The 16,083-nt window shown below is 38.7% G+C and overlaps 1 protein-coding gene across 1 annotated transcript; it reads left to right on the top strand.

Annotated features, from left to right (window-relative positions):
• The first annotated feature begins 3,143 nt into the window (after positions 1-3,143).
• Positions 3,144-3,431, top strand: LOC111918150 (phosphopantothenoylcysteine decarboxylase subunit VHS3-like). Its single transcript, XM_023913813.1, has one exon. The coding sequence runs from the start codon at positions 3,144-3,146 to the stop codon at positions 3,429-3,431; it is 288 nt and encodes a 95-aa protein (XP_023769581.1).
• The last annotated feature ends 12,652 nt before the right edge of the window (positions 3,432-16,083 follow it).

The following is a 16,083-nucleotide window of genomic DNA, read 5'->3' as shown; positions in this document are numbered from 1 at the left end:
TTAACTTTTTTCCTAAAAAGATTCTTACGAATAAAATATAATATTATATATATATATATATATATATATATATATATATATATATATATATATATATTAAACTTTCATATATAATGTAACTAGTTTAAACTTTCATATAAACGTGATTAAAGAACAAATAATCCAAACCTCTTTTTATAATTTAGGGTTACTTTTAATTTCTTAAGTGATTTTTTAAGAGATATCATACAAATAATCCAAACCTATTTTTATAACTAGATATTTTATATAACAAAAACATTTAAAATAATGTTTTTATATAGAAAAAATAAGATTTTTATGTGTAAATATGTTATTTTTGAATAAATATAAGTTTATAAAGAAAAAACATATTAGAAACAGTTTTTTGAGAAAAAAGTTGTAAAAAAAACTAAAGTTAGTATGAATTCATAATAAAATTCTAAAATTTGGGCAAAAAGGGTAAATCTTTGACCAAATTTGTAAAAAAATATAAAATCTGGGCCAAAAGTGTAAATTTTGGACCAACTTTGTAATAAATTTTGAAATCTACGCCAAAAATGTAATTTTTGAAAGTAGGATGACCTGTCGACCGGGTCAAAGAGTTAAATTGAATACGATTACCGGTATTTGAGACTTAATTGAATAAAAAAAATATAAGGACTAAATCGATTATGAGACCAATATGTAGTGACTTTATTGCAGTTTTTCCATATATATATATATATATATATATATATATATATATATATATATATATATATATATATATATATATATATATATATATATATATATATATATATATATATACCTCTTCTAATAAATGAAACCTAAAAATGACACATGTCAGTTTTTTTATAATGTCTCTTTGACACGTGTCATTTTTCTATGATTTTTATTATTTTCTTTTTTTGGTAATAAATCAAATTCAATTCAAGTTTTGAAAATACAAAATCATATCCTAATATCATTATTATATTTATTTTGTTTAACAAATTAATTCATAATTACTTACAATCGATAACATCTTGGTTTTTTTACATTGTTTTTTATCTATATAAAAAATTTAAATATACCAACCGTGATTTCCGCGGGTTTTAACCTAGTATATATATATATATATATATATATATATATATATATATATATATATATAAGTTTATCATTCTATTAATTTGATAATAAATTCTTATAAATGATCCAAACGATTTAATTTCTTTCATAAATGCTCTAAAAAATTACATTTTGTTATGAAAAAATATTATTTTATAAAATATTTAATGTTTATATATATATATATATATATATATATATATATATATATATATATATATATATTCATATTAAATTTTTATTTTTAATAAACCCGTATAATACACGAGTTTCACACCTAGTTTTTTAAGAAAAAAGAGAGAAAAAGTTGAGTTTGACTAAAAATATGATTTTTCAAAAAACTATTTTTGTAGGTTCCATCTTCAAAATTATTTAGACTTGTGAAATTTTATTTATTAAAAAAAACATATTTTAGGCCATTTTGCAACCACCTTGAAATGGTAACATTCGTGTTAGTTAAAGGAAAGTAATCATAACCTCTTTGAGCAATTGTATTAATCCGAACAAGTTTTTGTCCGAGCAATCTATCTACCCAAAGTCCTTTGTCAACCAAGAAAGTGCCAAACCGAAGAAGTACTATTTTGTCTTATCTTTTGTTGACCCTAGAAAATGATATCAATGTAATATGTGTCGATATACGAATTAGACCGTTAAATGAACGATTGTTTGGAATTCTATTCTATTATCCCAGAGATCTCACTATAAGGCTACCCGGTATGGAAGCTTTTTCACGCATCTTGGGCTGAGGTGACACCCTCTCCCACGCGTGAACACCGCCCCCAAAGCTGATGGGTTGCATGTGGCATGAGGCGGAAGACGGACGAAGACGAGAACTTTGATTGGCCAATTAATTTTCGAACGTTATATTCGACCGTTTAAATAAAAAAAAACTTTTTTTTTTTAATTTTTTCAAATTCTCTATATATACATCCACTTTAACCACAATTTCCACTAAACCACACCCACCTTTTTTCAAACAAACACACACATTAAACCAAAAATGGATAATTTCCACCTCCAATTCATTCGTCTTCCGATGATAACGATTTTGATGAAGATTTGATTTTGTATACAACGTCGACAAGAAGCATAGAAAATGGATCAACCGGGATCGAGAGGTGGCACATGAGCTTTTGGTACGTGATTATTTTGTTGTTGATAGTTTATATGATCTGTCTAAATTCGAAGAACGTTTTCGTATTAGTAGAACTTTATTTTTACGTATAGCTAGAGATTTGGCACGTAATTATGAATTTTTTCAATTACGATTGGATGCTAGAGGTAAACGCGGTTTTACTATAATACAAAAATGTACGGCCGCTCTTAGACAGTTGGGATATGGTATAACCGCAGACGCATCAGATGAGTATCTGAAAATGCCTGAGAGGACGGGTCAAGAGTGTACATATTTATTTTGTGAGTATGTCATAGAGCTTTACCGTGACATATACTTGCGACATCCGACTAAAAGCGATGTCGAACAGTTGCATGTCGCACATCAAGCGAAACATGGTTTTCCAGGGATGCTTGGTAGCATTGATTGTACACATTGGGAGTGGGAAAATTGTCCAAACACGTGGCGTGGCCAGTTCACGCGAGGCGATCATGGGGTGCCGACTATTATTTTGGAGGCGGTAGTTTCAAATGACCTATGGTTTTGGCATGCATTTTTTGGTATGGTCGGGTCAAACAATGACTTGAATGTGCTCTAAGCGTCTCCGATATTTAACGATATTTTACAGAGAAAAGCACCAGAAATGCCATATGTTGTCAATGGAAATGAATACAAATATGTGTATTACCTAGGTGATGGGATATATCCATAATACGCTACATTTGTCAAGTCATACACATTTCCAGCCGACGATAAACGAAAAATGTTCAAGTTAGCACAAGAATCTGCAAGGAATGATGTAGAACGGGCGTTTGGAGTCCTCAAACAAAAGTGACACATAATCAAACATCCGGCACGAACATGGGACAGAGAAAAATTGAGGACGGTGTTGACTGCTTGTGTTATTTTACATAACATGATAATAGAAGAAGAGGGTAAGGCTATTTGTTCATATACCACAAACGATATACTTAACCCACCCGCAGTAATACAAGTTGGCAGTCCGGCATACTTCTCAAGGGTTTTGGAAATACAAAACCGTGAAACACATCACAATCTACGACATGATTTGACCGAATACATATGGGAACGACAATTTCAAGGGCAAAATGACGGTGAAGACGACGATGATGACGATGGTGATGATGGTGACGATGGTGGCGACGAGGTAGATGATACCGGTGACGACAACGACGACGATTAGAATTTTTCTATGTTTTTTATGTTTTTTAATTTTTATTTTATTTAGACAACGTAATGTTATTTTTCTATGTTTTTTTATGTTTTTTAATTTTTATTTTATTTCAACAATGTAATGTTTAATTTTACTAATTTAAGTTTTAAATTTCTATGTTTTAATTAATGAAATGTGCTCTTATTTTTTTATGTTTTAAAAAATTAATGTATGTTATAAATTATGCTTTTTAATTAATATAATGTTCAAAAAATAAAAAAAAAAGAATTTGTGGAGTGGTAACCATTTCCAATCTTTAGTAGGTTGATGGTGTGTAGTGACAAAGAACATGGTTTGACATGCGGAATTAAAGCTTGCACAATTGAACATGGTGATTTGGGTGTTTAAGAGATATATTGAATGTATATGGTGTTACACAAAAAGGATCTAGATCTAGACTACATAAATAACACACACTTACACACTCACTTTTACATCTCTCAAGCACACCTCTACAAGTGGTATGAACCCACTATTTATAGAGGTGTTTACATGTCTCTTTCTCACTCTCTAACAAATGGGTCTAAAGGCTAAAGCACCACATGCAAGTGGGTTTTACAAAAGTCAAACATTTACAAAGTCATGAATGAATAACTTTGCACCCCAACATTCTCCCCCTCAAAGTTAGGAATGAATGACCCACTTCAAATCTTCTAAAATTAAGCACTACGCGGTTCGAGCCTCAAAGGTGACACATGTCGAAACGAACTTCAATCTTCAATTCTTCCATGATTCTTCAATTTGGGCTCTAGGATGTGAGACCATACAATCCGAGCAGCAACGAATGATTAACTTCAAATAATCACCCCAAAGTTGCGCATAAAAACACACCCCAAAAATCTTCAATAATTCCAAACCCATTTCGAATACATCACTTCCGAACTTCCAATTGCATCATCTCGTAATCTTCAAAACTTCAAGATCACTTCGGTCTTCAAATCCGCGTAATATGAAAAATTCAAGTTCGAATTTCCATATAAAACTTCTCCCCCTTTTTATAATCAAAATTTGATTATAAAACTCCATGGAAAAAGAACGTGCTCTATTCGGAATTTTTCATGTCAAAGCTCCTCCTATACATGTGGCATAAACATTGTGCTTCAATCCGAAAAATCCAAAAAATATTGAATTTTTAGCTTTATTCACGGATCGCCTTTGACAAAATTTCTCAAAAATGGGTAGAAATCATCAATTTCAAAATTCTGCAGTGACCCGTTGCGCCCAAAACAGCCAAATATGCGAAACACATTCCCATTTGCGAAACTGGGTAAAATGTGTAAATTCGCACAAACTGCAGGGACCAGATTTGAAAATTCTGCAATTTCAGCATTTTATGACTCCATTTGCGAAGTTGGGTATAAACTGTCAAAAATGCGAAACTACAGGTACGCTTTTTGACAATTTCTGCATGTTCTTCAAACTTGCGAAGTTGGGTAACTTGTGTTATTTCTTGAAAAGAGCAGGGACCAAATGCGAAACTCTTAGCTTTCTTCCCCAATTCGCATTCTACTGTAAGTATCTTGTTAATACTTCGCATGTTTCGTCAAATGTTTCGCATCTTTTAAATCACCAAATGCGAACTGAAATTTAACCATAATCACCTTCGCATCTTTAACCCCAATCCATACAACCTCATATGCGAAACCCAATTTTGATTTGTATTACCAAAATGCGAACATTTTTGCTTTTACATGTGAACTGTTCCCAAATGCGAATTCTATATCCCATCTTTGTATGCGAACCAAAAAATCAATATGCGAATCCAAAATTGATTATCACACATACAGATCTTCAACTTCAATCTTGTGAAACAAATCTTAATCTTTATATTGATTCACTAAATGCAAAGTGAATAACAAACTGAATCACATTCGCATCCTTCTTATATCCATCGAAAACATTCTTCCCTTTATACACGAATAATCAAATCTCGATTTCAAACTAACAAGCCAAATGCGAATCCAAAATCAAGACCCAGATTCAAACTTTCGCAATCGATTTCTTCAGCCTTCCCAAGTTCGTTCCTGTTCGTCTTCCAAAATCATCAGTTTCTGCTTTAATCGATTCTTTATCTTCAATCATGCGAACATTACTCCCAATTTCAAAATCGACTTTTCGCAGTTCGTCACTTAACAAACATAAATCGAAAACTTTTCAAATCAAGTTCCGATCAAACATACTATTTGAACATTTCTTCATCACTTGTTCATCACGTTCATGTCCGAGATTAATAAGAACTCAACTGTGTCACAGATCAAAATCTAAATACAATCTCATGTGCAATCTCCAAAACGAATCAACAAGTATCGATTCTAAAGATGTTTTCCAAAATCGAAATCAATTTGAAAACTTAATTGTTTCGATCAATATCAGAAACAATTTAAAGAATCGGAAAAAGAAACTGAGTTAGATTTCAAGCGCTGAACTCAAGCATTTGTCAAAAATTGAAATCGTTTAAAAGAACTGTGAATCAAATACAACTCCAAGAATCAATTTCAAAGATCAAAATTGATTACAAAACCATTTGTTTCATTCGATTTCAGACACAAATAATAATTGATTTTGACTTTTTAGATTGACTGTTCTTCATCGGATTATTGATTGCTTGCTTAAAATCGATTTTGAGTTTATACAAACTAGATAGAATCGATTCACAAAACAGATTTTATAATCAACAATCGCTAAGAAAGACACGAAGAAATCATATTCATATTAACATTCAAGAACGCTGAATAGGACAAGTCTTTTAAGCGTAGTGTAATGAAGACGAATCAGTGAAAAAGACTTAAAGATTAGGATCACAAAAGAAAAACGTGTGGGCTTACAACTGATGAACAGTATCCGATTATGATCACTTGGGCTTCAAACCGAGATCATGAACAGTAATTTGATTTTTTTTTATTGGGCTTGGACATTTGAACAATGAATAGTGAACAATAATCAGATATCGATTTTGAGATTAAGAATTAGAATATGAATTTGATACTGATTTTGGTTAGAAATTGATCTATTAAGAAAATAGATTGGATCTCCAATTAGGCTTGAAACAAACTCGATCCAATCCGAGGCAAAACGATCAAAAATCATAAACGCAACGCACGAATTCAATTATTACGAGAGATCATAGAGAGAGACTCACCAAAATTGATCAAATTGTGACAAAAATTGCCAAACCGAGAATCGTTCTTCAAAAATCACCTTGATCTTGAAGACCCGCTCTGATACCAATTGTAGTGACAAAGAACATGGTTTGACATGCGGAATTAAAGCTTGCACAATTGAACATGGTGATTTGGGTGTTTAAGAGATATATTGAATGTATATGGTGTTACACAAAAAGGATCTAGATCTAGACTACATAAATAACACACACTTACACACTCACTTTTACATCTCTCAAGCACACCTCTACAAGTGGTATGAACCCACTATTTATAGAGGTGTTTACATGTCTCTCTCTCACTCTCTAACAAATGGGTCTAAAGGCTAAAGCACCACATGCAAGTGGGTTTTACAAAAGTCAAACATTTAGTAAGTCATGAATGAATAACTTTGCACCCCAACATGGTGGGTTGGGTGTGAAGTTGACATGGTGCACATGTGTAACGCCCCGATTCTTAGGTATTGCTTAAATAGAATTTCTTGGGTTAAGCTCTACTTGATGAGTTGGTTGACCTACTCGTCGAGTAGCAGCGGGATGGGATCGCGTGTTAAGTGGCCTACTCGACGAGTCCATATTAGGACTCAGCGAGTAAGAGTTGGCAGACGAAACCCTAAATCCTGGGGTTTGCACCCCTATTTAAAGGGACCTTAGCCTCCCTTGGGCCTCTTTACAGCTCTAGAGAGTCCTGATAGTCCTTATACGTGTGTGTGTGTGTGCCTTTGTGTGGTGTTTGAAGCTTGGGAAGAGAATCTTGGAGGAAGAAAGCTAGGAGTGCAAAGAAATTGAAGCAAGGAAGGCGTGGGAAGTAGGATTTACCTCAGCTAGCATCCTTTGGAGGTATCAAAGTGCCATCCTACTTCCCTTTTCCCTTTTGTTGAGTTTCTAGGGCTTTTATGGATTTTCAAGTTGGTATGATGAGCTATGGGCTAATCTGAAGTTGTAACTTCAGATCTGGACCCTCCTTGGATTCTAGAAGCATAAAGTCACAGTTATGGTTGTGATTGAGGTCCCTCTTGGGCATGAAACCCCATTGAGAACTTAGATTTGGAATTTGGAGCCTTTAAGGCCATGCATGCACGTAAAGTTTACAACTTTACGTGATAAGCATGCCCTAGAAGCTTGGATCTGTGATTTGGAGCCGCTGCATAGCTCAAAACAAGTCTGTATGGAAAGAGGAATGAATGGACTCGGCGAGTCACATGAAGATGATCGTGAACTCGACGAGTGGGATGAACAACTCGGCGAGTCTGATGAAGATTACCATAAGACTCGACGAGTTGAAGAACAACTCGGCGAGTCGGATGAGTTTTCCCTGTATTATGTATGCGTGTGTATCCGTCGAGTTGCAAGGAGGGAACTTGATGGGTGGCCTTAAAGTTGAAACGAGGATCGAAGGAACTCAACGAGTCACCCCGATGACTCGGCGAGTTGGATTGTACTTCAAGGAACTCGACAAGTAGCCGAGGGTACTCGGCGAGTTGGGGTCAACATGGACTGTTGACCTTGACTGAGGACTTTGACTTTGACCAGGGGTTGACTGGTGGGTTATGGAGTACCTTATAAGGTTAAGGATTTATGAGTATATTGTACTATGATCATAGGTGGTGGAGCCTGTGTCGAGTGATCCGAGAGTTGGAGTGTATCTTCCGAGTCGACAATTGCAAGGTGAGTTATCCTCACTATATTGATAGGGTCTACGGCACCAAGGCCGACCCTTTAGTTGTTATTGTATGGTATGCTACCTGTGGTTATGATCTGTTAGATCGGAGTAAGGGTAGACAGTATGTTATGCTCTTATGATCCGTAAGGATTGGTATGTTAGTGACCTGCTAGGTCGGTACTCTAGTTACGAGAGAATTCTATGATTGATGATCAGTGTGATAGACATGTTTGATGTTTGTCTATGCCAGTATATGATAGATATGTGCACATGGTTATTTGCTTGATTGGTTGGGTTGAGGCGGTCCTGCTTTGTGCTGAAGGCCAACATACCCTATGAGCGGTCCAGGGAGACTGTAGGCCCACGAGGCGGACCAGTCATGCCTGTCACACCCCCGAACCAGACGGCGGAAACGTCCGAGGGCTGTCGTGACTCAATTGCATATCATAACATTGAATATATATGAAACATAACAACATTCGTCACCATTCATTTCATATTACAACCAGTAGAGTTTACATTCATTACATTGTCTCAAAACATTACATTCTCGAAAGTGATAGTTCGATACTAGTTAAACGACAGCAAAACGTCATAGAGTTCAATTCATCCTTCACTTTATCTGTTACCTGAGAATACAAGTATTTTGAAAAACGTCAACATATGAAATGTTGGTGAGTTCATAAGTAGAGTTTGAAAATCCAATGTTTGTATTGTTTGAAAACCACCAGAAAATCCGATATTTTCTGAACAGAAAAGCTTTTGAAAATGTTGTGAAGATCCATAGGTATGCTTGTTTGTTTCTATACTTGTAAAAAAAATGTTCATTGAAAATGTATGCATTTCAAATCTGTACGTATTGAAAACCCTAGGAAAACCCGATGTTCCCCTAGTTCCTTTGGAATCCATTAAGTTGCGTTGAAACCATTACGAAGATAGCAGTGTCAGTCCCAGGCGACGTTGGAAGGTTCTCGAGCAGGATTATTTACTACAAACCCGCGTTACGCAAACGCCCAGTTTGTAGATATACTAACGATTCCCGAAGGCGTCGTCAGTACTAATCGCGTTATCCAATCGCCCGGACAAGGTGTAGTCCCACATCCGAAGAGAAAGAGGTCACGAAGACCCCGGTGACTCCATTAACCGGTTGGGGAAAATATGCGTGCGAGGGGTCCCCGACCCGCCTCGTAAAATATGCAGACTCTTCTAGCAATACCAAGGACCCTTGGGGACCAGTGGTACAAGCCATTGAAAGTCACTCTACGTTGTGCCAAGTCGGTGAAACTCAACACTTCGTAGAAAATATGTGTCTTCGGGCCTTAAGATCAGGTCATTGGGCTAGCTAGGCCCAACAAGCAAGATTTTACACTTTTGGGGCCCGAAGATGGTGCGTAGACGTCTGTGCACACTCGTATGTATATGTATTACCAAACGTTATTTGTATGATTCGTAGTGTCGAAGAGTTAGTAGTTGTAGATTTCCATTGGCTCGAGACCGAGCCAATTCGTTTAACAACGACTTTTGGTATTGTAATGAGTTGTATTTCGTCGATAGTCGAGGTGTCATTGTTTGATCAAATTGTACATATTGAATTAGCCTTGTAATATTTCTGTTTTCAGCCCCTCATTATTTGTAAAAATTACATTTTCACCCTTTCATTGTAATATTTCCCGGTTTGGTCCTTAAACTATTTTTCTTGACATTTTAACACCAAAAATTATTGAAATTAATATTTTCCAGCATATTTTTCATAGAAAACAGTTTAAGTCCCTGAAAATGCAGTTTTTCTCGGTTTTAGCCCTTCTTTTCGCAATTTTGACAATTTTGGCCCAAATTGGAAAATTTTTGCAACTTTGGTCCTTTTTAAATTTAAAAAGCATTTTAAACCTTTGAAAAGGATTTGGGACACTTATAGTCCACTGTTTTACAGAAATTCACAGTTTTGGCCCTCCAAAACAGAAAAATTCGCATAATGGGCCTCCTTGGGCCGAAATTTTCATTTTTAGCCCAATAAGCTTGAAATTTATGTTTTTAATCCTCTAATTGAATATAATTCCAGAAATAGTTTTATGGAAACTGTTTTGGCACATTTCATCCATCAGAATCTGTGAAATGTCAATTTGGGCCCTTAATTTTGTATTTTTCACATTTTTGGCCCAAAATGGGTGTTTTTAGCTTAAAGAAAATTGTTGCTAACCACTTAGCTATTTTTCTTGTATCACTTTATATGTAGAAATATATTTGAAGCTAAAATCATAAAACATAAGTTATATCTCAGTTTTGAGGGGTTTAATGGCTAGATCCAACATTAAAACACATATAAGCATACATATAAGCATGGAAATCATACAAGGCATACAAACACATATAGATCTACACTTTCACTTGTATTCCCCCCCCCCCCCCCCCACAAAACTCATAAAAACAGAAAATAGGGGTATGAATCTCACCTTGGGTGTAGTTTCGGTTTTTGGAAGAAAAGATGGAAGAAAAATGAAGTGTTTTTGGCCTTGGCTCCCTTTGATGAAGATCTTGAGTTTTGAGATGGTTCTAGGGTGTAAGATCACGATTTTTGCATAGGTTAGGAGAGGATTTTGATAACAAAAGAATTTAAACCATAGATCTATGCATGATCTTACCTTAGATGAAGAATTTTGTGGAAGAACCTTCTTGAATGCTTCCAAATTTTCGAGATTTTGGATGGAGGGGAAGAGTTGTTCTTGAGTGATCTAGAGAGGATTTGAGAGATTTTTGAGTGTGTGTGTGTGGGTGTATGGCCGAGAGTGAGAGAGAAGAGAAGAAGAGATGTGATCTTGAAGTGATATGCATGGAAGCATGGGAAGTAATGCATGGAAGTCCTATGGGTAATAGTGAGGTGGCAACCAAAGTAAACTTCTCTTCTTATCCTCTTGAGTTTGGGCCTTTGGGCCGAGATTTTAGAGAGGGAAAAGAAAATTTTGGGCTTTTTCCCTTAAGCCCAAAATTAGAGTTAGTTAGAGTGTGTTTTATGCTTAAGAGAATGTAGTAGGATTTTTATGTTTTTCTTGAACTAGTTTTAGGTTATTCATGTATCAAGGCTCTTAATCCATTTCATTCATGACCTAAAATGTTGAAATAAATAAATATGGGTCCACTTAGAGTCCAATTAGGGTTCTAAGCCCATGATAGTCTAATTGGAAGCTTATTGGTCCATTTGGATCCAATAGGGGAGTCCTAATCCAAAATGGACTTAACAAGGACTTCTAGGGTTTCCAATTGTTTGATGACTATTTGTAGTACTAGCATAATGTATTTGATTGAAGTTTTTGATTCACATTAACTTGAATGTATAGATTACATGGCTCAAAATTTACAGTTGTGACATCATCCCCCCGTTAGAGGGAATTTCGTCCCGAAATTCTGTTTGAAAGCTAGATTTGAGAATGCTAGAATAGGTGAGGGTACTTCTGCTTCATTTGATCCTCGCGTTCCCATGTGAATTCTGGCCCACGCTTTGCGTTCCACCGTACCTTCACGATCGGGATGCGACTCTGCTTAGTACGCTTCACCTCCCTGTCCATGATCTCGATTGGTTCTTCGACGAACAGGAGATTCTCATTGATTTCGATTTCGTCAAGAGGAATGACGAGAGTTTCATCTGATAGGCACTTTTTCAGATTAGAAACATGAAACACAGGGTGTACACCGTTTAGCTCCGCGGGTAGTTGTAGTCTGTAGGCTACCGGGCCTATTCGAGCGACGATTTCGAAAGGTCCAATGTATCGCGGGTTCAGCTTTCCCCGCTTTCCGAAACGTATAACCCCTTTCCAAGGTGAGACCTTCAACAATACTCGATCACCGACCTGGAATTCTAAGGGCTTTCGCCGTTTATCAGCGTAGCTCCTTTGCCGGTCACGCGATGCTTGTAATCGAGCTTTGATCTGGACAATCTTTTCTGTGGTCTCGCGAATGATTTCCGGTCCTGTTATTGCCCTATCCGACGTATGTGTTCTTGCTAGCTGGGTGTCACCTACTTCAGCCCAACATAACGGTGATCTACATTTACGTCCGTACAGTGCTTCGAAAGGGGCCACCTTAATGCTCGAATGATAACTATTGTTATATGAAAACTCGATCAACGGTAGGTGGGTATCCCAAGACTTTCCGAAGTCTATCACACGTGCACGAAGCATGTCTTCAAGCGTCTGAATGGTTCGTTCGCTTTGACCGTCCGTTTGTGGGTGATACGCGGTGCTCATATCAAGATGAGTTCCCATGGCCTTGTGGAGCGACTGCCAAAAGCGTGACGTGAACCTACTGTCCCTATCCGAGATGATAGATTTTGGCACTCCATGAAGTCTTACAACCTCTCGTAGGTACAAACGCGTCAGCCTCTCCATCTTGTAGGACTCTTTGATTGGCAGGAAATGGGCAGATTTCGTCAGTCGGTCGATTATTACCCATATGGTGTCCAATCCGTCCGACGTCTTGGGCAGTTTGGTCACGAAGTCCATAGAAATCCCCTCCCATTTCCACTCAGGGATTGCCGGTTGCTGTAACAATCCGGAAGGTTTCTGGTATTCCACTTTTACTTTGGCACACGTAAGGCACTTACTAACATAAGTTGCGATTTCCGCCTTCATGTTAGGCCACCAATAGTGCTGCTTAATGTCCAAATACATCTTGTCCGAACCAGGATGAATGGAGTATCGTGTCTTGTGGGCTTCTTTCATAACGATCTCCCTGAATCCTCCGATTTTTGGAACCCAAATACGGTTCATGAAGTAGTATACCCCATTCTCTTTGACTTCCAGGTTCTTCTCCATTCCGCGCAATGCCTCGCTAGTTCTATTTTCCGCTTTCATAGCCTCTGCCTGGACTGATGCAATTTGAGTGGTCAGATGAGACTGAATGGTTATCGAGTGCGTTTTCGTACGGCGATTTGTGTATTCCTTCCGACTTAATGCGTCAGCTACCACGTTGGCCTTGCCTGGATGGTACTTGATCTCGCATTCGTAGTCGTTTAACAATTCCACCCATCTTCGTTGTCTCATGTTCAGCTCCTTCTGATTCAAGATGTGCTGGAGGCTCTTGTGGTCTGTGAAGATGGTGCACTTAGTACCGTACAGGTAGTGCCTCCAAATTTTTTTAGGGCGAAGACCACGGCTCCCAGTTCTAGGTCATGGGTCGTGTAATTTACTTCGTGCGTCTTTAGTTGACGGGACGCATATGCTATCACTCTTCCACGTTGCATGAGAACGCAACCTAAGCCTTGATTTGACGCGTCACAGTAAACTACAAAATCTTCCGTTCCTTCAGGTAGAGATAGTACAGGAGCGCTACAAAGAGCTTGCTTCAGGGTTTGAAACGCAATCTCTTGTCGGTCTGTCCACTTGAATGGCACGCCCTTTTGCGTAAGCAAGGTAAGCGGCTTGGCGATCTTAGAGAAGTTTTGGATGAATCTCCTATAGTAACCTGCTAGGCCTAAGAACTGACGAATTTCTGTGGGCGTAGTCGGAGTTGCCCATCCTTCCACAGCTTTGACCTTAGAGGGATCCACATGAATTCCATCTTGGCTAACTACGTGGCCTAAGAAATTCACACTCCGAAGCCAGAACTCGCACTTGGAGAGTTTGGCGTAAAGCTTTTCCGTGCGCAGAGTCTCTAAAATTTGTCGGAGATGACGGCCATGCTCCTCTTTGCTTCGAGAATAGACGAGGATGTCATCGATAAACACAATGACGAAGTTGTCCAGAAACGGTCGACAGATTCGATTCATTAGGTCCATAAATGCGGCAGGTGCATTTGTTAGACCGAAGGGCATTACGACGAATTCATAATGTCCATAGCGGGTTCGAAAAGCGGTTTTTGGAATATCCTCTTCTCGGACTTTGAGTTGGTGGTATCCGGATCGTAAGTCTATTTTAGAAAAATAGCTAGCTCCTTGGAGCTGGTCGAATAGATCATCGATTCGCGGGAGTGGGTAGCGGTTTTTGACAGTGAGTTTGTTTAACTCTCTGTAATCGATGCACATTCTGAAAGATCCATCCTTCTTTTTGACAAAGAGCACCGGAGCTCCCCATGGCGAGTAGCTAGGTCGGATAAATCCCTTGTCCAGAAGCTCACTGAGTTGGCTGGATAATTCCTGCATTTCAGCAGGTGCCAACCGATATGGTGATTTAGCGAGGGGAGTTGCTCCTGGAACGAGGTCGATTCGGAATTCAACCTGTCTCTCTGGGGGTACTCCTGGAAGATCTTCGGGAAACACGTCCGGGAATTCACACGCTACCGGAATGTCTTGGATGTTAGTTTCTTCTTTGGTCTTGTCCACTATGTGGGCCAAGAACGCCAAATTGTTCTTTCGCAAGTGTTTTTTTTTGCGCTTTGATGCACGAGATGAGGCGGAGATTCGTACTGGGTTTGTCTCCGTAAATTACTAGGGTTTCGTGATTTGGGAGACGAAGGCGAACGGCCTTCTCGTGGCACATAATCTCAGCATGGTGGGGGCTTAACCAATCCATGCCGATAATCACATCGAAACTCCTAATTGATACTGGCATTAGGTCTATTCGAAAGACGTGCTGGTTAAGGGTTAGGGTACATCCGATGTAGATCTCCCTAGTGGATTCGGTTTTCCCATTGGCCATTTCCACCGTATAGGTTTCATTTAGCTTCTGGGGTTGTTGTTTTAGTAAATGTTTAAACTTCTCGCTTACGAAACTTCGCTCCGCTCCGGTATCAAATAAGATGCATGCATAAGTGTGGTTTAGGAGAAACGTACCGGTCACAACTGAGGGATCTTGAACTGCATCACTCTGACCCATAGTCAGCATTCTTCCTGTTCCTCTGTTTCCTGAGTTGTTGTTGTTGTTAGGGCAATCTCGACGGAAATGTCCCGTCCTTCCACACCCGAAACAAGTGTGGCTAGGCCCTGCGTTGTTGCCGCCGGCATTGGTGTTGTTGATGTTGCGGTGGTTGTTGTTGTTGTTCTGGTTGTTTCCCTGACTCTGGTTCTGAGAAGGATAAGTCCTGCAGAACTTTGCAGTGTGTCCCCTTCGGTTGCAACTGGTGCAATGGAACTCCTTACATTCTCCATGATGATGGAAACTGCACTTATTGCACTTGGGAGCGCTACCAGAATAGGGCCTTGAAGCATTTGAAGCAGCTGAGGCTGGAGCATGTGAGGTGACTGGAACCGGCGCGGTAACGGCGTTAACTGCCACTGTTTGTTGCCTTTTTGAGGTCTCGGGGCCCTGACGCCCCTTTCTTTTGTGGTTCCATCCCTTCTTACCATCCCCCTCCTTCTTCTTCTCGGTCTCCACTGGTTTTTCGCCCTTTTTGTGGTTATGATCATATAGCCTCTTTGCCAATCTCTTCGCGCTGTCAAACGTTTCAGGGTTAGCAGCTATCACATTCCCTTGAATGGGGGATGTCAGTCCCCAGATGAATCGTTCAATCTTCTTTCCCTCTGATGTGATCATTCCCGGGCACAACAGGGATAGTTTGCTGAATCTCGATATGTAAGCATCGATGTTCCCATTCTGCACCGTGAGATTCCACAGCTCCTGCTCCATCTTCTGTCTTTCACCTCGGGGGCAGTACTCAGCCGTCAACATCTCTTTCATTTCTGTCCAGGGTATAGAGTTGGCAACAGGGAGTGTCATAGCTTCTATGTGACCATTCCACCAAGTGAGTGCTTGGTCCACGAAAGTGCAGGCCGCGAACTTCACTTTCATTTGCTCGGGGCACTCGCATATCTCGAACACCGACTCTACCTTCTCGATCCATCGCTTTAGAGCGATCACTCCCCCGGTGCCGTT

The sequence above is a fragment of the Lactuca sativa genome, chromosome 6, assembly GCF_002870075.4.
Source record: "Lactuca sativa cultivar Salinas chromosome 6, Lsat_Salinas_v11, whole genome shotgun sequence".
NCBI lineage: Eukaryota > Viridiplantae > Streptophyta > Magnoliopsida > Asterales > Asteraceae > Lactuca > Lactuca sativa.
This window is presented reverse-complemented; position numbering and strand designations above follow the sequence as displayed.

Coding starts and splice junctions, on each gene's coding strand:
- LOC111918150 (XM_023913813.1), top strand. CDS start 3,144: ATGATAATAGAAGAAGAGGGTAAGGCTATTTGTTCATATACCACAAAC.